General features: G+C 42.1%; 1 protein-coding gene across 2 annotated transcripts in view; it reads right to left on the bottom strand.

The window, feature by feature from the left end:
- The window catches only part of SNX29 (sorting nexin 29), a 451,127-nt gene that overhangs the window by 330,410 nt on the left and 96,710 nt on the right, over positions 1 to 24,007 (bottom strand). For both annotated transcript variants that reach the window (XM_084640531.1, XM_084640532.1), the window contains exon 13: positions 21,408 to 21,536. In XM_084640531.1, coding sequence (XP_084496657.1) covers positions 21,408 to 21,536 — 129 coding nt within the window. The remainder of the gene's footprint in view (positions 1 to 21,407; positions 21,537 to 24,007) is intronic.

Below are 24,007 nucleotides of genomic sequence, written 5' to 3'. Positions count from 1 at the left end.
TCTGCACTTGTCCTTGTTGAACCTCATCAGATTTCTTTTGGCCCAATCCTCCAATTTGTCTAGGGCCCTCTGTATCCTATCCCTACCCTCCAGCACATCTACCGCTCCTCCCAGTTTAGTGTCATCTGCAAACTTGCTGACGGTGCAATCCACACCGTCCTCGAGATCGTTAAGGAAGATAGTGAACAAAACCGGCCCCAGGACCGACCCTTGGGGCACTCCACTTGATACCAGATGCCAGCTATACATGGAGCCATTGATCACTACACATTGAGCCCGATGAGCTAGCCAGCTTTCTATCCACCTTATAGTCCATTCATCCAGCCCATACTTCTTTAACTTGCTGGCAAGAATACTGTAGGAGACCATAGCAAAAACTTTGCTAAAGTCAAGGAATAACATGTCCACTGCTTTTCCGTCTTCCACAGAGCCAGTTATCTCATCATAGAAGGCAATAAGGTTAGTTAGGCATGACTTGCCCTTGGTGAATCCATGCTGACTGTTCCTGATCACTTTCCTCTCCTCTAAGTGCTTCAGAATTGATTCCTTGAGGACCTGCTCCATGATTTTTCCAGGGACTGAGGTGAGGCTGACTGGCCTGTAGTTCCCCAGATCCTCCTCCTCCTCTTTTTTTTTTAAAGATGGGCACTACATCAGCCTTTTTCCAGTCATCCGGGACCTCCCCCGATTGCCATGAGTTTTCAATAATAATGACCAATGGCTCTGCAGTCACATCTGCCAACTCCTTTAGCACCCTCGGATGCAATGCAACCGGCCCCATGGACTTGTGCTCGTCCAGCTTTTCTAAATAGCCCTGAACCACTTCTTTCTCCACAGAGGGCTGGTCACCTCCTCACCATACTGTGCTGCCCAGTGCAGTAGTCTGGGAGCTGACCTTGTTTATGAAGACAGAGGGGGGAAAAAAGCATTGAGTACATTGGCTTTTTCCACATCCTTTGTCACTAGGTTGCCTCCCTCATTCAGTAAGAGGCCCACACTTTCCTTGACCACCTTCTTGTTGCTAACATATCTGAAGAAACCCTTCTTGTTACTCTTAACATCCCTTGATGGCTGCAACGCCAAGTGTGATTTGGCCTTCCTGATTTCACTCCTCCATGCCTGAGCAATATTTTTATACTCCTCCCTTGTCATTTGTCCAATCTTCCACTTCTTGTAAGCTTCTTTTTTGTGTTAAGATCAGCAAGGATTTCACTGTTAAGCCAAGCCGGTCGCCTGCTATACTTTACTATTCTTTCTACACATTGGGATGGTCTGTTCCTGCAACCTCAATAAGGATTCTTTAAAATACAGCCAGCTCTCCAGGACTCCTTTCTCCTTCATGTTATTCTCCCACGGGATCCTGCCCATCAGTTCCCTGAGGGAGTCAAAGTCTGCTTTTCTGAAGTCCAGGGTCCGTATTCTGCTGCTCTCGTTTCTTCCTTGTGTCAGGATCCTGAACTCAACCATCTCATGGTCACTGCCTCCCAGGTTCAAATCTCCCCTTTGCAGCAATACCTTTAAAAATCATTTTAAATCCTTGTTTCAATCAAGTGGAAAAAATCATTTTTCATGTCATGCATTTTGACAAAAGCAAAAGAGAACTAGATTCACAAACCGTGGAGAGGGTAGGAAAGAGGCTATTCATCATCATCATTCATGATGGCAATGGAGAGTCAGTCGGCCAGGCAAGAAGAGGGATAACAATTCTATAGCCTGCTGGTTAAGGTATTTAACTAGGATGTACAAGACCAAGTGCAAGTCCCAAGTTTCACTACATATTTGTACAATGCCTAACATAATGAAGCTTTGACCCCTTACTGGACTTTCTAGGGCTAACACAATTCAAATAATAATAAAAACAAATGTAATGAGGCGAGCCCCCTTGACTTTCTTGTTCTTTTCCTCTCGTTATTCTTGCCATCAACGGAAGCCACTTACATTAAAATACATCCAAATAAATATCAAAATAAAATTTCCTAAAAATTTCCAAATAGAGTAGCTCCTAATATAAACCAGCAGTAAAGGCAAAAAATTTCTCTTGCCCCCTGATGGGACAATTTGAATTAATCTCCACAAGGAATTCCTCAATAGATATCTAAGTAAAATCTCTCCTCCCACAGTTTTTAAATGTGTAAGGGAACAATCTGGCCCATGAATATTAACTATTATAAGCTGAAATACTTTGTGCCAACAAATTACACCACTAAAGTCATTATTAAGTGTCTGTGCTTATTTTAAGAAGTCTCAGAATATTGCTACTTAGTGAATTATTGATCAAACATTAACACTGAAAATTGGTAATAACATGCCAGCTGTACCAGAATTTCATATCACATAATATCTGGCATTTAGCTTCATCTTACCCAATGTAATAGTCTTTACACAATTCTGCACAATGTTCGGCATTGCAACTAGACCTTAAAAAAACCTAACAGCACACCACCAATATATATTATTCCATCTCTTCTTCAGTAACAAAATCATTCAGTTTGCCCAAAATCTAGATGTGCAACTATCTATATATACTGTTTCAATATTTCAGCAGCATCAATTACAAATTACAAAGTAAACAGACACTTGTAGTTGGAAACAATAAAATAAAATCACTATATAGGGCAATGTTTCTGTCATACTAGAAAAGAATTTCTAAGAAACACCCACTAAAGAAATACATTTAAAGTCCAAAACTATTTGCACCACAGTGACCACTTGTTTCACTGGAAGGTACACTGTCACTACATTTTTACCACATCTAAGCATGCCAACTCCTAGAGCACCATCAACACGACATATGTTCCCAATATGTCAGCAGAACTCAACAATTTCTATTATTAAACTTATTTCAAAAAATTTCTCTTGCATTTTAATCTAAGTGAGCATCTCTTTAGGCCTTGTTACCCTATCTGTTCTTCAAAACAGTACGTGCATGACAAATATGTGATTCACCCATATGATGTCAATGCAAATTTAAAAACAGTGGGAGAAATGAGTCAAAAAGGTATGAATATACAAATCCCATAGCCTATAATGTGAATATTAAGTACGAGAATTTGCCTTACCCCACTGCTGTACATCTTTTGAACATAAAGCCCATTTACACACATTTCTGCCTTACCCTGACTCCCCAAAGTGAGTAGTTAAAAATTTTCAAGTGTATTCACAAATGTGGTTAATGGCACCCCAGATGCCAAGCAAGTACATCTCTTAAATTTGTCAGTTTCAGCTACAGGCTGTGTGCTGCAACACAGAGTTCCTAAGAATCTCATATGATAACTGCCAACATGTGCACTTGCACACACTCCTCTGTATCTGTAGATTAACTTACTGACCATACCAGATAGCTATCACCTGGGGTGTTACTATTTTGTTTCAGATTGAAACATTGAATCAAGTCTAGTATTCCACATATACTGTAAATGTTCCAAGATTTTAGACACCAACAGGTTTCCCGTTGGAGTGTCTATAGTTTAATTAAGAGGGCAAGAAGAAGAAAATTGTGCCATTATTGCTGTATTTAACTTCAGGATTTTTTTCTACATAAATGTAGATTAGAAAGGGTTTTAAGATTCTTTCCTGACAGAATATCAACTGTACAGTATTATACATTAGCCCCTGAACAATGGGCAGCACCACTACCAGGAACTGGAACTCAACCAGAAAAAGCAACTTTGAGAATTATAATACCATACCCAGGCTGAGCAATCAGGCTAAGAACAATGCAAGGAAAAACAGCCAAAAAGTCCTAGATGAAATGTTAATAAAAATACAATATAAATATCAAGGATACACAGGGCTTAATATGGTTTTTCTATGAGCCCAGAGCATGCCACAGTATGTTGTTATACTGTCCCAGCAGCCCAGGAAGTAGATTATGACTCCAAGAGGAGCAATCTCCCTTCCAGTTTCTCCACTGCTCCAGCAAAGGCATAAATTGCATCAGAGGTATAACTGGTGCAGTATATGTTCCCTAGCATATTACAGAAGCTATGCTGGACGCCACATGGAGCTGGAGGGGGTGGGAAGATGACACAGTCAAGGCTTCACCTATTTCCTGTCCGCTCCCACCCACATGCATGGGGGAAAATGTAGTGGCTCTGCGGAGCGTACTTCCTCTCCTGCATTACTAGCCATGGTATGAGTAACCCATGCAAGGGAATGAAGGGGTACCTTACACTCATTTTCCCATACAAGTTCACTGTCTGCTTCTGCGCTATAGTTTAAATTTAAAATTTTGTTCCCTTTTTCTTTGAAGATGACCAATACAATTCTTCTTCCCAATGATTGTCTACAGCACACTACCAATTAGCTACCCTGTATTCCTTTACAAAGGCAGTATTTATTCTGCTTTTGGTAGCTCATTCAAGGAATTACAGCATCTCTCATAGAGATCTTTAGCCAGACCAAACAGACTTCAACAACTCACTTGGGTCAAAAGATTCCCTTCATTCCCAGACCCTAGATAAACCCCACTTCATTTCAAAGCTAGTTAAGATTACAAAGTAACAAGCCTTTCCCTATAATATCACCTGCAAAATCCAAGCACTTAGAACTAATGAAACGAATAAAGACATAACTCATACATTGATCACATGCTGTAATCACTCATTTCACAAGCTGCACAAGACACACATTATGGAATATTCTTTAATCCTATGGAATCCCAACTAAAGTTGTCAATATCATCATGTATAGAGATACAAAGTGCTCAGTAAGGGTGAACAACCAGACCGTGTGCTTCAGACTGGTTCAGTGTGGACACAGGCATGAAACAGGACTGCATTTTATCTCCATGGTTCCGCATTGCCACGGACTGGATACTGAAGTGTGTAAGCAACACAAATATTTGTACTGCGTGGGTAAATGGCATATGCCTAGGAGACCTAAACTGTGCGGATATTGCACTACTGAGGAACACCCCTGAAAACTTACAAACACAGACACAACCTGGCACAAAAAGCAGCCAAGCAGGACTCAAAATTAGCTATGCTAGAACAAACATCCTTAAAACTCAGATGCCAAGCAGTACCATCACATTAAAAGGCAAAAATATCAAGAAAACTGTTCATCTACCTGGGCAGCACTATATTGGCCAACAGAGCCCTCAAGAATGAAGTGACATCAAGGATAGGAAAGGCATACTAAACAACATATGGAAATCAAAGATATAGAACATCAGAAGTAAACTGAGAATTTTCAATTCAAATGTAGTCTCAGTACTAATCTATGGCTGCAAGAGCTGGAAATCTACCAAAACTTCAGTTAGAAAACTAACTGCCTTCAAAAATAAGTGCCTACAAAAGACTCTTGACATCATTATTACAAGCAAAGAGATCCAAGAAGCCACCAACCATCAGTTCTTTCTACCAGAATCAGAAGGATGCACTGGACATATCTGGGTCATGTACTCTGGATGCCAGTGCACAGACTCCCCCATGAAGCTGTCAAATAAAAACCAAATAGTGTGGGGAAATGAAGGCATCCAAGAGAAACTTTAAGAACTCTTGGCACAAAGGACAGAACAGTGAATCTTGAGCAGCAAATGACAGAGAGGAATGGAAGGGACTAGTTTCTGCCCAGGTGTGGGAAGGACACCATGTTATAATAATTGTGGAATAGCAGCATGCTTCTCAGGGAATTGTGGGAGCTTGGGGTCAAGTCCCATAATTCTCTCTTCTATCCTATAACCTTCTCTCCACTCCATTTTTTAAAAATTCCCAAAGTTTTTTGTGTCGGTTCTCAATCTCTCCGCCATCTCACTGGCAGAAGTATGGATGTTGAATAGATCAGCAGAGCTCGTGTCTGTTTGAGGGAATATCTACATGGCAAATTAATGTACAGCAAGCCAGGGTGCGAATCTGCAGTATTTTAAGCTGACACACACTAATTTGCCATGTGGACCCTGCTACAGTCCACTAAACATTCCATAGTGCACTGCGACACACTCCCATTTGAAACAGCAGATACTACTGAACTTTTAGTGGGCTGTAGCAGGTAAATGTGGCAAGTTAGTGCAACTGCAGATTCACATCCTAGCTTGCCACACACTAACTTGCTGTGCAGACAAGCCCTTAGAGAGAGGGTGCTTGCAGAACTTCAACAAGTACCACAGTAGAAATGAGAAAACCTCAGAGCAAATGATGCAGTGAATGAAAGTTGCCAAGTGCTAGAGGCGTTCACTGACTAAATGCACATGGTGGAGAGGCACTTCTGGGTAAGTGAAACAAGCATACAGTGTGCCAAATTTACATCACAATCTGACCCCTCCAGCACAGCCCCACCAAAACGAGAGCTGTTTTGACAGTGGAGAAATAGGTGGCGATCACACTCTGGAAGCTTCCAACCCCAGACTGCTGTTGGTCATCTGACAGTCAATTTTGTATTGGAAAGTCTATGGTGGGGGAAGCCGTCATTTCAGTGTGCAAGGCCATTAAGCACGCCCTGCTGCACAAAACTAGGACTCTGGGCAACATGCAGGAAACAGACAGACAACGCAAAAGGCTTCCCAAGCCATGGTAGGGTGATATAAAAACAACATATATCCCGATTCTGCCGCACCCCCCACATGAGAACAAAGGACACTTTTTCCAGGGTTATGCAAGTGTTGGTGAATAACAGGGGATGTTTCAATGACATTAATATAGGATGGTCAGAGAAGGTGCATGATGTTTTAATCTTTTGGAATACCCAACTTTTTAAAGCTACAAGCAGGACATTTTGCCCAGAGCAACACATTCACATTGATGGGGCTGCAATGCCAGTTGTGATACTCAGGGACCCAGCCAAAACTTTGTTTCAGTGGCTTGTGGAGCCATACACCAGGACAACAGCAAGGAAAAATTTAACTATTGTCTCAGCAGCTGAAGGATGAGTGTTGAATGTGCGTCTGGCAAACTAAAAGGACATGGGAGAAGCCTCATGACTAGGCTGCACCTCAGTGAGCCAAATATTCCTACTGTTATTGCTTTATGTTTGTTTTACGTAATATTTGTGAAGCAAAGGGAGAAACATTACCAGCAGGGTGGATGGAGAAAATGAAAAGACTGCTGATTCCAAACAGCCACACACAAGGGCAATTACAAGAACAAACTGAGGTACTTCATGGCTGAGGGAGTCCTTAAAAGAATACTTTGGCTCTGTGCCATAACCATACTGTGCTGGTTTCTGTGAATTCATGTACTTAGCTTGTATAACAATTTTAAATGAGTTGTTAACATACTTTTGATTTTGGTGGGAGTATTAATTTTTTGCAGGGTTGTACATGTCTGTTTTGCAAAACAAAGTAAATATATCTTCATTTTTCAAAGTAAAACTTTATTCAGCAGTAATAAACAATAAAAATACTTCTAAAAGGAGTTTTAACTATTTAAAGAAGAAGTACAAGGCGCTGACTGTTCCTGCATGAACAACACAGTTGTCAGTGTACACAAAGTCATAGCAATTCACCATATCTTACAACAGAGTTAAGTGGAAGGGATACTGTGACATGCTATCCTGGCAATACGGTCCAGGCTCCAGAGAGATAAATTTGTCTATGAAGTACAATTCCTGCTGACTGTAACTGTTCTGGGCATTTTGCTCCATAATCCTTTGTAGCATTTGTGCTTTCTGTCTCAGGAGCCACATAATGTCTTGGTGGACTTCCCTATGCTCCTCCCTCTCCTTTTGTCTTTCCTCTCATGAATTCCCTCCACTCATGTGTTTTGTGGCCCCTGGACTTGGAGCTTTTGAGGATCTGAGAATATGTTTTCCCTTGTCCATATCTTCTTCATCTTGATTAAGGTCAGTCTTTCAGCTGGCATGAAAGGTGTTGGGGGCGGAGGGGAGGAGCAGGGCCAACCTTAGCCACATGCAGCATACGCAGCTGCGTAGGGCACCCAAAAATTTGGGGCACTCCTGGGTCTTAGTGTCCATCCTCCCGCCTCTTCCTATCCCTGTTCTGACCCTTCCTGAAGGCTCCCACGGCTAGCTGCTGCAGCCTGGTGACTCTTTACTCCTCAGGGGATCTAGTAACTTAAAAGTGAAAAGAACAGGAGTACTTGTGGCACCTTAGAGAATAACAAATTTATTAGAGCATAAGCTTCCGTGGGCTACAGCCTACTTCATCGGATGCATAGAATGGAACATATAGTAAGAAGAAATATATATACATACAGATAAGTTGGAAGTTGCCATACAAACTGTGAGAGGGTAATTAGTTAAGATGAGCTATTATCAGCAGGAGAAAAAAACTTTTGTAGTGATAATCAAGATGGCCCATTTAGACAGTTAACAAGAAGGTGTGAGGATACTTAACTTTAGGCAAATAGATTTAATATGTGTAATGACCCAGCCACTCCCAGTCTGTATTCAAACCCAAGTTAATGGTATCTAGTTTGCATATTAATTCAAGCTCAGCAGTTTCTCAGTAAAGTCTGTTTTTGAAACTTTTCTGTTGCAAAATTGCTACCCTTAAATCTTCTACTGAGTGGCCAGAGAGGTTGAAGTGTTCTCCTACCGGTTTTTGAATGTTATGATTCCTGATGTCAGATTTTTGTCCATTTATTCTTTTGCGTAGAGACTGTCTGGTTTGGCCAATGTACATGGCAGAGGGGCACTGCTAGCACATGATGGCATATATCACATTGGTAGATGTGCAGGTGAACGAGCCCCTGATGGCATGACTAATGTGATTAGGTCCTATGATGGTGTCACTTGAATAAATGTGTGGACAGAGTTGACATCGGGCTTTGATGCAAGGATAGGTTCCTGGGTTAGTGTTTTTGTTGTGTGGTTGCTGGAGAGTATTTGCTTCAGGTTGAGGGGGCTGTCTGTAAGCGAGGACTGGTCTGTCTCCCAAGATCTGTGAGACCGAGGGATCATTTTTCAGGACAGGTTGTAGATATTTGATGATGCGCTGGAGAGATTTTAGTTGTGGGCTGAAGGCGACAGCTAGTGGCATTCTGTTATTTTCTTTGTTGGGCCTGTCACATAGTAGGTAACTTCTGGGCACTCTTCTGGCTCTGTCACTCTGTTTTTTCATTTCAGCAGGTGGGTATTGTAGTTTTAAGAATGCTTGATAGAGATCTTGTAGGTGTTTGTCTCTGTCTGAGGGTTGGAGCAAATGCGGTTGTATCTTAGAGCTTGGCTGTAGACAATGGATTGTGTGGTGTGTCCTGGATGGAAGCTGGAGACATGTAGGTAAGTATAGTGGTCAGTAGGTTTCCAGTATAGGGTGGTGTTTATGTGACCATCGCTTATTAGTACAGTAGTGTCCAGGAAATGGACCGCTTGGGTGGATTGGTCTAGGCCGAGGATGATGGTGGGATGGAAATTGTTGAAATCATGGTGGAATTCCTTAAGGGCTTCTTTTCCATGGGTCCAGATGATGAAGATGTCATCTATGTAGCGCAAGTAGAGTAGGGGTGCTAGGGAACGAGAGCTAAGGAAGCGTTGTTCTAAGTCATCCATAAAAATTTTTAGCATACTGTGGGGCCATGCGGGTACCCATAGCAGTGCTGCTGACTTGAAGGTATATATTGTCCCCAAATGTGAAATAGTTGTGGGTGAGGACAAAGTCACAAAGGTCAGCCACCAGGTTTGCCTTGACATTATCATCTTGATTATCACTACAAAAGTTTTTTTCTCCTGCTGATAATAACTCTTCACTAATTAGCCTCTCACAGTTTGTATAGTTTCAGAGTAACAGCTGTGTTAGTCTGTATTCGCAAAAAGAAAAGAAGTACTTGTGGCACCTTAGAGACTAACCAATTTATTTGAGCATGAGCTTTCATGAGCTACAGCTCACTTCATCGGATGCATACCGTGGAAACTGCAGAAGACATTATATACACACACAGACCATGAAACAATACCTCCTCCCACCCCACTGTCCTGCTGGTAATAGCTTATCTAAAGTGATCATCAAGTTGGGCCATTTCCAGCACAAATCCAGGTTTTCTCACCCTCCGCCCCCCCCCCCCCACACACACACACACAAACTCACTCTCCTGCTGGTAATAGCCCATCCAAAGTGACAACTCTCTTCACTTTTCAATGGGCTATTACCAGCAGGAGAGTGAGTTGGGGGGGGGGGGGTGGAGGGTGAGAAAACCTGGATTTGTGCTGGAAATGGCCCAACTTGATGATCCTTTAGATAAGTTATTACCAGCAGGAGAGTGAGCTTGTGTGTGTATGGGGGTGGGGGGGTGAGAAAACCTGGATTTGTGCTGGAAATGGCCCACCTTGATTATCATGCACATTGTAGGGAGAGTGGTCACTTTGGATAAGCTATTACCAGCAGGAGAGTGAGTTTGTGTGTGTGGTTTTTGGAGGGGGGTGAGGGAGTGAGAGAACCTGGATTTGTGCAGGAAATGGCCCACCTTGATTATCATACACATTGTGAAGAGAGTGGTCACTTTGGATGGGCTATTACCAGCAGGAGAGTGAGTTTGTGGGGGGGGGGGGGGAAGGGTGAGAAAACCTGGATTTGTGCTGGAAATGGCCCAACTTGATGATCACTTTAGATAAGCTATTACCAGCAGGACAGTGGGGTGGGAGGAGGTATTGTTTCATGGTCTGTGTGTGTATATAATGTCTTCTGCAGTTTCCACGGTATGCATCCGATGAAGTGAGCTGTAGCTCATGAAAGCTCATGCTCAAATAAATTGGTTAGTCTCTAAGGTGCCACAAGTACTTCTTTTCTTTTTACAGTTTGTATGGAAACTTCCAACTTATCTGTATGTATAAATATTTCTTATTACTATATGTTCCATTCTGTGCATCCGATGAAGTGGGCTGTAGCCCATGAAAGCTTATGCTCCAATAAATTTGTTAGTCTCTAAGGTGCCACAAGTACTCCTTTTCTTTTTGCGGATACAGACTAACAGGGCTGCTACTCTGAAACCTGTCATTAAAAGTGAAAAAGCCTTCCAGCCTGCCAGACCTATTAGCACAACACTGAAACTGTTAAAGAGCCATTCGAGTGGTAATGAAGCCATTTAACTGGCATTTGCCAACCCCCAGGTATATAATGTCAGTTTCTGAATTTACTGAAAAAAACAGTGGTGCATTACTGTAATATTTACTCAGAACATGCTAGTTCTCAGGACCTTAGTTTAAAATTTGCTTTAAAAATATTTCATTAGTGTGTTGCTGAAGATGATAAATCACATCTCTAAAACATCCTTGCATAGATTTTTAGATGCACAATCTTCATCTTTAGCCTTAAATACTTGGATCTTCAGACATATAGTTTTTTAAATAAATCCCTCAAAGGACCACCCTTATCTAAAATACACATTTTAATTTTAATTACTATAATACAAAAAACTTGCTTCCAAAGTCTTCCGGTCCTTTCTGTCCATCCCCTTCTCCCTCCACCCGCCCTTTGAAGAGAGCCCTTAAAGGGACAACACCCCTTTCCTGCCAGAGAGCTGGACAAACTCATTTCCCTTTCTTTACTTCTGACTATTTGATGAACTAGTTTTAAGAGAACCCTGTAGCAAAATCAGTACCTTAGTAAGATATAAAATTCTTTGTTATAACTAAAATCTTTGGAAACATATTTTTTAAAGTTGGTGAAATTTCATAAACATGTCTATAGTTATGGAGATCACACAAAGTAAATTAGTGTTCCCTTTTTCTAAAAGCAATGAACATTGTTATGAACAAACAAAACCTCTGTGACTGATTAGTTTAAAATATTGTCTTTGTTTCAGTGAGTTAAATATGTAGTAATCTGGAATGATTACTTTACGAAGGCTTAAGAGTACATTTAAAATATAAAATCATCTTAGAAATACTGATTAAGAAAATGTAAAACAGAGAAGAGCTGCATCATGTATTCCATAATATTTAATGTTCTATTCAGCAGGACAGCTGACTTGCCCTTACTACAAAGTTTTTGCAAATAAATCTCTGACAAACTTCAGGGTATATCAGAAAACCCATGACTGACATTTTTAATTCCCAAATTTAGTGCTTTTAATTAGGTACCTTCTGCATGTCCAAACTTCTAGCAGGCAGTGGAAAACATGCTCCATTTTCTTTAGAAAGAAATTGCAGAAGAGTGGTTTTTTCAAATGTCATTTGCTTACTTTGGGTTCAGGGATTTGGCTGGAAAGGGGTGATCAGGGAGGGGGAGGAAAGAGAGGAGGGAGACAGGGCAGGACCTGGGCAGAGTGGGGGCGGGGCCTGGGACAGAGCAGAGGTGGAGCATAGGCGGGTCCACAGGTGGGCTGGGGAGCTAGCCTTCTCAAGTGGCAGCTTCACCCACTGCCCATGATAGCAGGTAACAGCAGGTCAGCTCCTGCACCCCAGTGTGCACTGCAGTCTCCTTAGGCGGGGGCCATATTCACAGAGCCGAATGCACTGGCGCCGCATATTCAGCACGAGGGAGAGGGTACAGGGTCTCTGCAGGGAACTGTGACTCTCCGCCACCGTGAGGCGGGCCGGGCGGCTCTTCAAGACAGTTCAGTGACTCCCAGCATGGAGAGTATATGTGGTAACTTCCAAAACCTGTAGCCAAGAGGGGTGTGAGGTGGACTGTGGTGTGTCCCAGGTAACAAATGCGGGGATAGTACAGTAAGTATCGCTAAACTTACTACAGGCACTGGTGATTCTGGCCAATATATCTCTCATGAGGATGCCAAAGGTCCAGAGAAGGCAATTGTTCAAGGCAACTCCAGGCTGCCCAGGCCTGTCTGCTGCCAGCCACTACACAGTAATGGTGCTACCAGCTCACTGCAGAGTGGAATATGAAAGTGTCCTACTGTAGCGGAAAAAAACACCCCTTCCTAGAAATGTTCAATCTGAGCTGAGAAGAATACCTGCTTGAAATCTTTATTGAGACTATGACAGATGACAAAAAAGAGATATTCATACCAAGATCAACCTAAAACTCTAAAACAGAAGGGTTGTCACTGCTGCTGAGCTCTACAAGTCAGTTCAAAGCCAAGCCCCTTGAGCCAGCAACAAACCATCTCTAACTCTTTCTATCCATGAATCTAAGCACAGCATGCAAGTAATTTGTTGTGGACTTGGACAAAAGAATTTACATGTTTACCATCCAATTATTAATTTAAAAAATCATATAGTCTGAATGACCAGTTAATGGACTGCTTGCAAGGATTATTTTAAATTTTCTATTTATTTTAATTGAATGCTCAGGTACCCATTTCAGTATATTTCTTTTTCTGTTTGCATTATCAATTTATATTCATAGAAATACTATCTGCCTGCTCTGGCTAAAGCATGCATTTGGGAATGTTTGTATATTGCTTGTAGTTTGGGACCTGTGTAAATCACTATTTCATGGTGGGCACTGAAATCATGAAAATACCCCCAAACCGTGACTTTTAAAAATACTATCTGAGGCTCTGTCTACACTACCGCGGTAAGTCGACCTACGCTACGCAACTCCAGCTACGTACCTTAGGTCAAGTTACCGCGGGGTCTACACCGCGAGGGGTCGATGAGAGAAAAATCTCCCGTCAACTTACCTTACTCTTCTCATCAGGGGTAGAGTACAGGGGTCGACTGGAGTGCAATCTGCAGTGGATTTGGCGGGTCTTTACTAGACCTGCTAAATCTACCGCCAGTGTATCAATCTCAGAACTTCAATACGGCTGTAGTGTAGACCTGCCCTTAGTTACAATGATCTTTTAAATATTACCTTAGCTTATGGTGCTGTCCCCATGCAGAGAAATGGAGTGCAATGTGCCTGTCTGTGAGGAAGAATGGAGTACTGTGCACAAATGTAGTAAATGTCAAGAACAGAATGAATTTTACCAGCGAACTTTGTCAATGTCAAGATTAAATTTGCTGGTTACATTCATTCCATGGAAACTCCATGAAATTCAATACTTTGCCTTACTTATAGAATTTTTGTCTCTTATTTTTTGTGTCTGATTGCCAGTGAACGTTGTTCAAACAAAGGCTATTACAAAAAGCAATTCCTTTGCTGTTCCCTGCCTACAAGTGGTTGCCATTTTGAGGGGCCCATGAAATGAGTAAAAGAAGCATGCATTAATTAACCTATACCTGACCTCCCTTCCCTTCCCTCAGAGGATTCCACCTCTGGGATTGTCTGGGTCAGGTCTCGCTGGCTCTCAATAAGCTCCAGGCTCTCTGCAGAGTCTGCATCCTCCATGTCCCCCTCCTCAGCAAGCTTTTCATCACTGTGAATTGCTGGGGCTCCTTCTTCCACGTCTTGTGAGATGCCAAGTGTCACCTGCTGGCTGGTCGTGGTGTCCTTGCCTAGTATGGGATCCAGATCTGCACAGCAGTGGCCAATTAGTAGTACTACTACAGCTCCCAGAGTCTGACAACATCCTCTACCTTCTGGTAGGACTGTTGTAGTTCTCCCCGTTGCCCAGCATTGCTGCTCATCCCTGTACAACTTTTGCATCCCCTCTGCAATGTCAGAATAAACATGTTTGTTCCTGGGGAGCTATTCCACAGCCGGGCTTGCACTGCCTCCTCTCTACAGAGGCTAAGGAAGTCCAGGACATCTTTCTTAGACCTAACTGCAGCATGAGACAGCATGACATTTTCTTAACTGCAGCTGTACCTGGTGCCCGTATCTGTGTGCTAAGGTAACAAAGATGTGCTCGATAAGGTGGACTACTAGAAAGAGAGGAACTTCCAAAACATGCTGGGGATTTCAAAGCAGGGAAGGGGGAAAAGACTTCCAGTGACTGTGGTCCCTGGGCAACAGAATTCAAAATTAGGACCAGAGAGGTCACTGTGACAGGAACAGGAGCTTTGTGGGATAGTTCCTGGAGGACTATTTCCACTGGTATAGGTAACGCATTCTAAAAGTGGAGCAGCACCAGTAGAGGGCTTATGTCAGTCAAGGAGGTGGTTTAAATTGACTGACACAAAGTCAGTGTTTTACCAACAGGACTCAAAATTGAGCATGGACACATGCAAGAATGTGCAAAACTTGGTAGCATAGACCAGGCCTTAGTCAGTCACAGACATTTCACCTTAAAAGAGGTACCAAGTTTAAATCCTGCTTTACTGTTAATCTCTACCAACTCAACATCTGCAGGTGGTATGCCAGTGTAAGGCAAGGGTCTGGGGCTAAAAAGTCAACTGACCTTAAAGCGTGTAAAGTTTCTGTCAGAACCACACACCGTGCTGCCAGGCCCCATGTCACTGACCCCAACAGCTGGCCAATACAGATATAGAGCTGGATATACTATATAGTACATGCATAAACAACATACTAAATGCACAACAGCTTATGTCTCTTAACTAACCCTACTAGCAGCCTCATATACACAATGAACAAGAGAGGCGGCATACTGCCCACTGCAACAGAGGAACAGTTACCCATAGGTACTCTATGAGTTCTTTCAAAGAGATAAGAATGGAGTCACTCAAGAGCAGCTCTGCTAGCGTTCACAAGACAGCTAACAAAATCTTTTACAGTCAACGTATTAAAGGTTGCTGACATATCTAACACAATCAGCATGGGCCCTTTATCTTCATCCATTGCTAGGAGATCATTAACTAAAGCAACCACTGCAGTTTCTACCCCATACCCAAGCCTATAACTAGATTAAACATGATTAAAAATCTGCGGAATCAAAGAACTGACAGAATTGCCTTGCCACGAACTTCAGTGACCTTTCCTAAAATCCTAGCTAGGATACAGAGCAATAGTTAGCCATAAAATCAACATTAAGAGTTAGTTTCCTGAGTACAGCCTTACACAGTAACTTCTTTAAGAGCGGCTAGTAGCCTGCTCCACATATGGAAATATTGACAATCTTGACCAACACTAGCCTCTGTACTCCTCCACTGGCCTTCACCAGCAAGGAAGGACAAGGTTCTAATTTGTATATTGTGGCATGAAGCTGCCCCAATATCTCTAATTTCAATGAGCAACTGTGGCTGAAACTCAAACAGACACAGTGTTTGTCCCCTCGCACCACTGTTCTGTGTCCATGGCAGAGGATAGCTTAGGCTGAATCTAAGCATTTTTGGTTGCAAAGAAATAGGAAAATTTTTCATAACAAGAAAAAACAAACACCACAATAATTTAATGGAGACAGCAAGGATTCATCAAGCCACCAGCCACTCAGAACAATTCAGCTGTGCAAGACTTTGCAACTGCTATGATGGATGTGAAGTATCTTTTTTGCTTCTCACACAGCAAAAGCATGCAATCTTAACAACTCAGTATGAAGCAATCAGTCCGATTGGGCTCAAGATTTCCAGCATCAACACTAGCCAACTGCCATCTTCCTTTATCTGTCACAAGCCATCTGTAAACCACAGTGACATGTGAGGACAAATCCAGAACAGTATGTACTTAAGAGTCACTGTAACAGTGGAGAACGAAAGATTGTCAATGGTTTGCTAAGACTTTATAATAAAGTGGTCTGTCAGAAGAACAGATTTATCCCCTAAGACCACCCGGAAAACTCACTGGGGGTCCATGAACCTCTATAGGCAAAACCATCAAAACAGTTCAAATAGATGCATCCTAATCTAAAATTGAAGGAGATAAGAGTTGGTCCATCACAGGGGTAATTATCCATCTCTCTAGTCTAACCTCTACCCCAGAATAAACCACAAGACCTGAAGTATGCCCACCCTTATGAGTTTGCAACCACCTGCAAACTAGAGAAAAAAGACTACACCTATAGCCTAGGATAATACAACACAACTTAGTACTTGAGAAAAGATTGCTCAAAGTATTTTGCTGAAAGACCATTAATAACATTGTCTTTGATTTAAAATAGAATCAACAGAGAAGACAAACATTTATACTTTCTGCTAACACATATTTGGTAGAGTAAACTTTGCTCAAAAGAAGATCCAGGCTGGAGAAAATTTAATCCTTTGCTTGAACCTTCTATTGTTATTTGGGTATTTTTCTAGCAAATATTTAGATATATTTCTGGCTCTGTAGCAGCTGACAGTTGACCTGTTTGCTTAAACATTGAGTGATGTAGTTTCTTCTGAAAATGTTGAAAAATGCTTATACATCATACTATGCTGTTGACAAAATAAAGCAAGTTTTTGATACAGGTGTAGTCATGACCATAGATAGAAATCATCACAGTGACAGTTTTCCATACCTATTTCAAAATTAAGCATTAGGTATAAAACAGTAAATGGCAGCAAATAAAAAAGTTAAATAACTTGAAAAGGAAATTTGATTAATTTAAACAGCTTGTTTGCCGGAAATATCCCCCACTTCCTCACAACACATTTGTATACTGAATACTTAGGCCTGGTCTACACTATGAGGTTAGGTCGAATTTAGCCACGTTGGGTCGATTTTATAACGAATGCATCTACACAACCAACCCCATTCCGCTGACCTAAAGGGCTCTTAAAATCGACTGCTGTACTGCTCCCTGACGAGGGGAGTAGCGCTAAAATTGACCCTCCTGGGTCCAATTTGGGGTAGTGTAGATATAGCGCTGTGCAATTCGATGGTATTGGCCTCCGGGAGTTATCCCAGAATGCTCCAATGTGACTGCTCTGGACAGCACTTTCAACTCTGCTGCACTAGCTTGGTACACAGGAAAACCCCCAGGAACTTTTGAATTTCATTCTTTGCTTGGGCAGCCTGGCAAACTCAGCAGAACGGTGACCATACACTCCCAGAATCGCAAACAAGCTCCAGCATGGAACGAACGGGAGACACTGGATCTGACTGCTGTGTGGGGAGAAGAATCTGTGAAGGCAGAACTCTGAACCAGCAGAAGAAATGCTGATAATATATGCCAAAATTGCACAGGGCATGGTGGACAGAGGCTACACCAGGGATGCATAGCAGTGCCACGTGAAGGAGCTCAGGCAAGCCTACCAAAAGTCAAAGGAGGCAAACGGTCACTCCAGGTCAGAGCCCCAGACATGCCACTTCTATGATAAGCTGCATGCCTTCTAGGGGGGGACCCTACCAGTACCCCAACACTCTCCGTGGATACCTGCAAGGTAGAAGCCTCATGCAACACAGATGAGGAGTTTGTGGATGAGGAAGAGGAGAATGTGCAGCAGGCAAGCGGAGAATCTGTTCTCCCTGGCAGCCAAGACCTTTTCCTCACCCTGGAGTCAATACCCACCCAGTGCCTATTGTTCCCTGATGGCGGAGAAGGCACCTCTGGTGAGTGCACATTTGAAACAACACCACAGGGGTTAAAAGCAATTGTGTTTAATGTTTGATTTGCCCTGAACAATTGGGATGCATTCACAGCCAGTACAGCTAATGGAGAAGTCTATTAACGTGTCTGGGGATGGAGTGGGAATCCTCCAGGGACATCTCCATGAAGCTCTCCTGGAGGTATTCTGAAAGCCTTTACAGAAGGTTTCTGGGGAGGGCTGCGTTATTTCGTCCTCCACGGTAGGACACTTTACCACACCAAGCCAGTAGCAAGTGGTCTGGAATCATTGTAGCATAAAGCATGGCAGCAAATGGTCCTGGGTTTTGGTTGCATTCATACAACATTCGCTCTTTATCTTTCTGTGTCAGCCTCAGGAGAGTGATATCATTCATGGTCACTTGGTTGAAATACAGGAAGTTTTGTAAGGGAACAGTAATCCCCTCTGTTTAGTGATCCCCAACACATTAGACCCCGGACAAACTGGGCTGTTTGCGCTTGGCTAAAAGGAATCATCCCGGAGAATAGCCACGTGGGGGAAGAGGGGTGTGCTACACATCCACCCCAAAACAGCAGCCCCTCCTTTTAAATGGCAACCACAGCCCCTCCTTTTAAATAGCAAACACAACTGGCATTGGTTGCTATTGGAAAGGAGGGCGCTGCAGTTTGAAACCATTCCCACATGTTATGAATGCGGAAGAAGCCAACCCCACGTACCCTTTGGCTTACCATGGCTGCCTAGAAACTGAATTCTGTTGCCCAGACATGTGTGATGTGTCACCATTCTGGCAGGCGCTCAATATAAAAGGCAAAATGCAAGCTTGTACCTAAAGCACATGTGCTGTCTGCTAGGAATTGCTTGATTCACTGTGAAAATCTCCCTTTTGTTCTCAGAATTGTATCTTCTTAAAAGTCTACTCTCCCTCTTTTTCCCCCGTGCAGCTGCAAATGCTTCTATGCTCCCCGCATCAACTCCATCCCTGAGGTTATCGCAGATTAGAAGGCGAAAAAACCACACTCGCGAAGACATGTTTTCAGAGCTCATACAGTCCTCCAGCACTGAAAGGGCACAGCTGAACACATGGAGGCATTCGGTGGCAGAGACCAGGAAAGCATACAGTGAGCGTGATCGGAACACGCAAGAGGAGATGCTGAGGCTAATGGGGGAGCAAACGGACATGAGAGGCATCTCGTGGAGCTGCAGGAAAGGCAACTAGAGTACAGACCACCGCTGCAGCCATTGTGAAACCACCTGCCCTCCTCGCCAAATTCCATATCCTCCTGACCCAGACGTCCAAGAACACGGGGCGGGTGGGTGGAAGGCTCTGTGTACCTACTACTCAACTAACTCCAGGGGGTGGCCTAAGCAACAGAAGGCTGTCATTCAAACAACTTTGATTTGTAGCTTAGCTACAATAAGCAATGTGGCCTTGTCCTTCCCTCCTCCCCCACCCCACCATCAAACCCTTTGTACACCCAGGCTTCCTTTTACTAGTCAGCTCTGTCAGTGATCTCAAGGTTTTTTTAATAAATAAAGAATGAATAGATACGAACAACTGGGACTTTATTTCCTGTGCCAGTTGGGAATTGACTTACAGGGAAGTATATTCATCAAAGGGGGTGGCTTTCATCAAGGACAAACACACACAACTGTCACACCGTAGCCTGGTCAGTCATGAAACTGGTTTTCAAAGCCTCCCTGATGCGCAGCGCGCCTCAGTGTGCTCTTCTAATTGCCCTAGTGTCTGGCTGTTCAAAATTGACTGCCAGGTGATCTGCCTCAACCTCCCACCCCGCCATAAACGTCTCCCCCTTACTCTCACAGATATTCTGGAGCACACAGCAAGCAGCAATAACAATGGAAATATTGCTGTCACTGAAGTCTAACCTACTTAGCAAACTGTGCCAGCACCCTTTTAAACACCCAAAGGCACATTCTACCACCATTCTGCACTTGCTCAGCCTATAGTTGAACTGCTCCTTACTGCTGTCCAGGCTACCTGTGTACGGCTTCATGAGCCATGGGAGCAAGGGATAGGCTGGGTCCCCAAGGATAACTGTTGGCATTTCAACATCCCCAATGGTAATTTTCTGGTCGGGGAAGAAAGATGCAAGCGTCATGCACCTTTCCCGAACATCCCATGTTGATGTGGGTGACACGGCCCTTGTGATCCACCAGTGCTTGCAGCACCATTGAAAAGTACCCCTTGTGGTTTATGTACTGGCTGCCCTGGTGATCCGGTCCCAAGACAGGGATATGTGTTCCATTTATTGCCCCACCAGTGGCGATAATTAAAATAATTGTCAGTAGTTACTAAGGGTTAAAAAGTAACTACTCAAGAGATTTCAATTCAATTACAAGATAACAAGAGATTCACATTTCATTTCAGATGTTTTGGTTGAGAGTACAGAATATCTGCTTTGTGATGAAACTCTGAAGGCTGCTCAAAGGCAAGTGAACACAGAATAATAGACTATGAATAGATATTAAATTATTTCTATAAAATTGTATAAAAATCTTAAATTATGCTATTTTCAATACATAATATAGTCTTTTCTGTTCAGTAAGTACAGAAGTAGGCAAAGCCATTTGGTTACCAGTTAGTAAACTGAAAGTTTGTGGGACAAGAAGAGTGAAAGGAACTATCTTATTTTGAAGATAGTAAATTTTTCTTCTATTCCCTTAAAAAGCAGATACATTTCTACTGACTCTTACCCAGAAGAGTCTTCCTTGTATTCTTTCAGACCCTTGACTGTAGAACACTACTACTAGGGAAAGTTATTGGTTTTGACCAAGTCTACAGCTTTGGGAGGAACAAACGTGGAGCGGGACATCTGTCTACCCAGCCATATCAGCCAAGTCAACCTTGGAAATCAGTAGGAGTGATAACTATCAGCATTTTACTGTCCTCACATCCAAGGTTTTTTTTCCTCTAGTAAATACAAAATAAAAAAAATATCTTCCCAATGAAAATATGCACAACGATATGTTTACACAGAACAAAAAAATACAAAGAATGAATGAAGTTTGGTAGTGAAAATTACATTTCTCTCTGATACTTACCACAAAATTTAAACACAGAATGGTTTAAAATTATGTGTTTATGCACTTCATAGAACAGATTATGAAGTATATAGATCACCTACTCCTGCGTATTGGTGCATCCCTTCCTCTCCTTACCACCAAATGAAGTCTTTCCATATGCAATTCACCTATTTAGGTCTTTTCTAAAGAACTCTAAATATATTTATTCCAAACTTTAGCCAATTAGCTACTTGCTTTCAGTGATTGTTTTAGCTCCCTACCTTGCCAAGGCTTGAATCTTTGCTGCATGTCGCTCCTCATGCTCTGCTACTTTCCTTCTCAAGTTTTCAATTTCTTGCCTGAGTAGTGCAGAATGTTCCATCTCTCCATCAAGCAGGTTTCGCAGAGATCTGGAAAAAGGGAGCTCCATCTGTTATAACCAGGCAAATCCCCTGCAATTTACAGCGCTGTATACATAAAGCTGGGTGGGGCTCAACCCACAATCACTGGCAGGGGGGGAGAAATGGATGGGGTTCATCACCAGTCCCTACATTTTTAAACCACAATCAGAATAAGTTACAAATAATTAAGTCACACTTTAAACAATAAAAATGCAGGATATTAAAAAAAGCCACTTGAAGGTGTAAACTGAAATCTGTATGACTGTAGTATGTGTCTCAAACAATCCACCTGGAGAAAAGACAACACCTTCTTTCTATGTTTTTATTTATGGTGTTCCAAATAGACTGAGTAAGTACATAGCCTGGATAAGGAAGGTGTTTGCTTCTCTATTTCATTTTCTTATTTAAAATATTTTTTTTTAGAAGTTTAATTTTAAATTATACAGCATTTTTCATCCAAAAGAAATAGAAAAAGATTTACAAACTATACATTCACACAATTCTAGCATAATATATTTATATCTAGTGTGGTTTCTACTTCTGGTGTGGCAGCTAACCGACATACAAGATTCTGCGTAACTGAGAAAAGAGGAGACATTCTGACCCAAGGTACTAGGGCAAACCTGTTCTCTTATGAAAAGTATCCTGAGATCTTAAAATATTATTTTGACCATAGATTTAGTCTTTGTAAAAATATAGTTTAACAAAAATTCTCACCTCACTCAGTTCCATGCAATTTTAATTCTAATGAAAGTTTGTTTGCTTGTAAATCATAGAAATCATAGACTGTAGGACTGGAAGGTACCTTGATAAAGTCATTTCATCCAGTCTCCTGAACTGTGACAGGACTAGGAATTATCTAGATTAAACTATCCCCTACAGGTGTTTATCAAACTTGTTCTTAAAATACTCCAATGATGGAGATTCCACAACCTCCCTAGGTAATTTGGTCCAGTGCATAACTACCCTAACAGTTAGGAAGGTTTTTCCAATGTCTAACCTAAATCTCCCTTGCTTCAATTTAAGATCATTCTTTCTTGCCCTGTCCTCAGTGGGTATGAAGAACAATTTACCACCCTCCTCTTTAAAATAACCTTTACTTGAAGGTTGAAGACTTACGTCCCCCAGTCTTCTTCTCTCCAGACTAAACAACCCCATTTTTTTCAATCTTTCCTTGTAGGTCATGTTTTCTAGACCTTTAATCATTTTTGTTGCTCTCCTCTGGACTTTCTCCAATTTGCCCACATCTTTCCCAAAGTGTGGTGACACATAACTGGACACAGTACTCCAGTTAAGGCCTTATCAGTGGTGAGTAGAAAGAAAGTTCTCGTGAAAGTAGAAATTAGTTCTCGTGTCTTGCTTACAAAACTGCTGCTAATACATACCAGAATGATGTTCGTTTTTGCAACACTATTACACGGCCTACTCATATTTACTTTGTGCTCCACTATAACCCCCAGATCTTTTTCTGCAGTTCTTTTTCTGAGGCAATCATTTCCCATTTTGTATTTGTGCATTAGATTATTCCTTCCTAAGTACAGTACTGTCATAAATATAAAGGGAAGGGTAAACCCCTTTGAAATCCCTCCTGGCCAGGGGAAAGCTCCTCTCACCTGTAAAGGGTTAAGAAGCTAAAGGTAACCTCGCTGGCACCTGACCAAAATGACCAATGAGGAGACAAGATACTTTCAAAAGCTGGGAGGAGGGAGAGAAACAAAGGGTCTGTGTCGGTCTATATGCTGCTTTTGCCGGGGATAGACCAGGAATGGAGTCTTAGAACTTTTAGTAAGTAATCTAGCTAGGTACGTGTTAGATTATGATTTCTTTAAATGGCTGAGAAAAGAACTGTGCTGAATAGAATAACTATTTCTGTCTGTGTATCTTTTTTGTAACTTAAGGTTTTGCCTAGAGGGGTTCTCTATGTTTTGAATCTAATTACCCTGTAAGGTATCTACCATCCTGATTTTACAGAGGTGATTCCTTTACTTCTATTTACTTCTATTTCTATTAAAAGTCTTCTTGTAAGAAAACTGAATGCTTTTTCATTGTTCTCAGATCCAAGGGTTTGGGTCTGTGGTCACATATGCAAATTGGTGAGGATTTTTACCAAACCTTTCCCAGGAAGTGGAGTGCAAGGGTTGGGAGGATTTTGAGGGGAAAGACGTGTCCAAACTACGTTTCCCAATAAACCCAGTTAGAGTTTGGTGGTGGCAGTGGATATTCCAAGGACAAAGGATAAAATTAATTTGTACCTTGGGGAAGTTTTAACCTAAGCTGGTAAAAGTAAGCTTAGGAGGTTTTCATGCAAGTCCGTACATCTGTACCCTAGAGTTCAGAGTGAGGGAGGAACCTTGACAAGTACATTGCATTTGTCCTCATTGATTTTTATGCTATTAATTTCACACCACTTTTCCAGTTTGTCAAGATCATTTTGAATTCTAATCCTGTCCTTCAAAGTGTTTGCAACTCAGCTTGGTATC

This window comes from Lepidochelys olivacea (genome assembly GCF_965140295.1).
Source record: "Lepidochelys olivacea isolate rLepOli2 genome assembly, chromosome: 10".
Lineage (NCBI taxonomy): Eukaryota > Metazoa > Chordata > Testudines > Cheloniidae > Lepidochelys > Lepidochelys olivacea.
The sequence above is the reverse complement of the archived record's forward strand: the minus strand, read 5'-3'. Positions and strand labels throughout refer to the sequence as shown.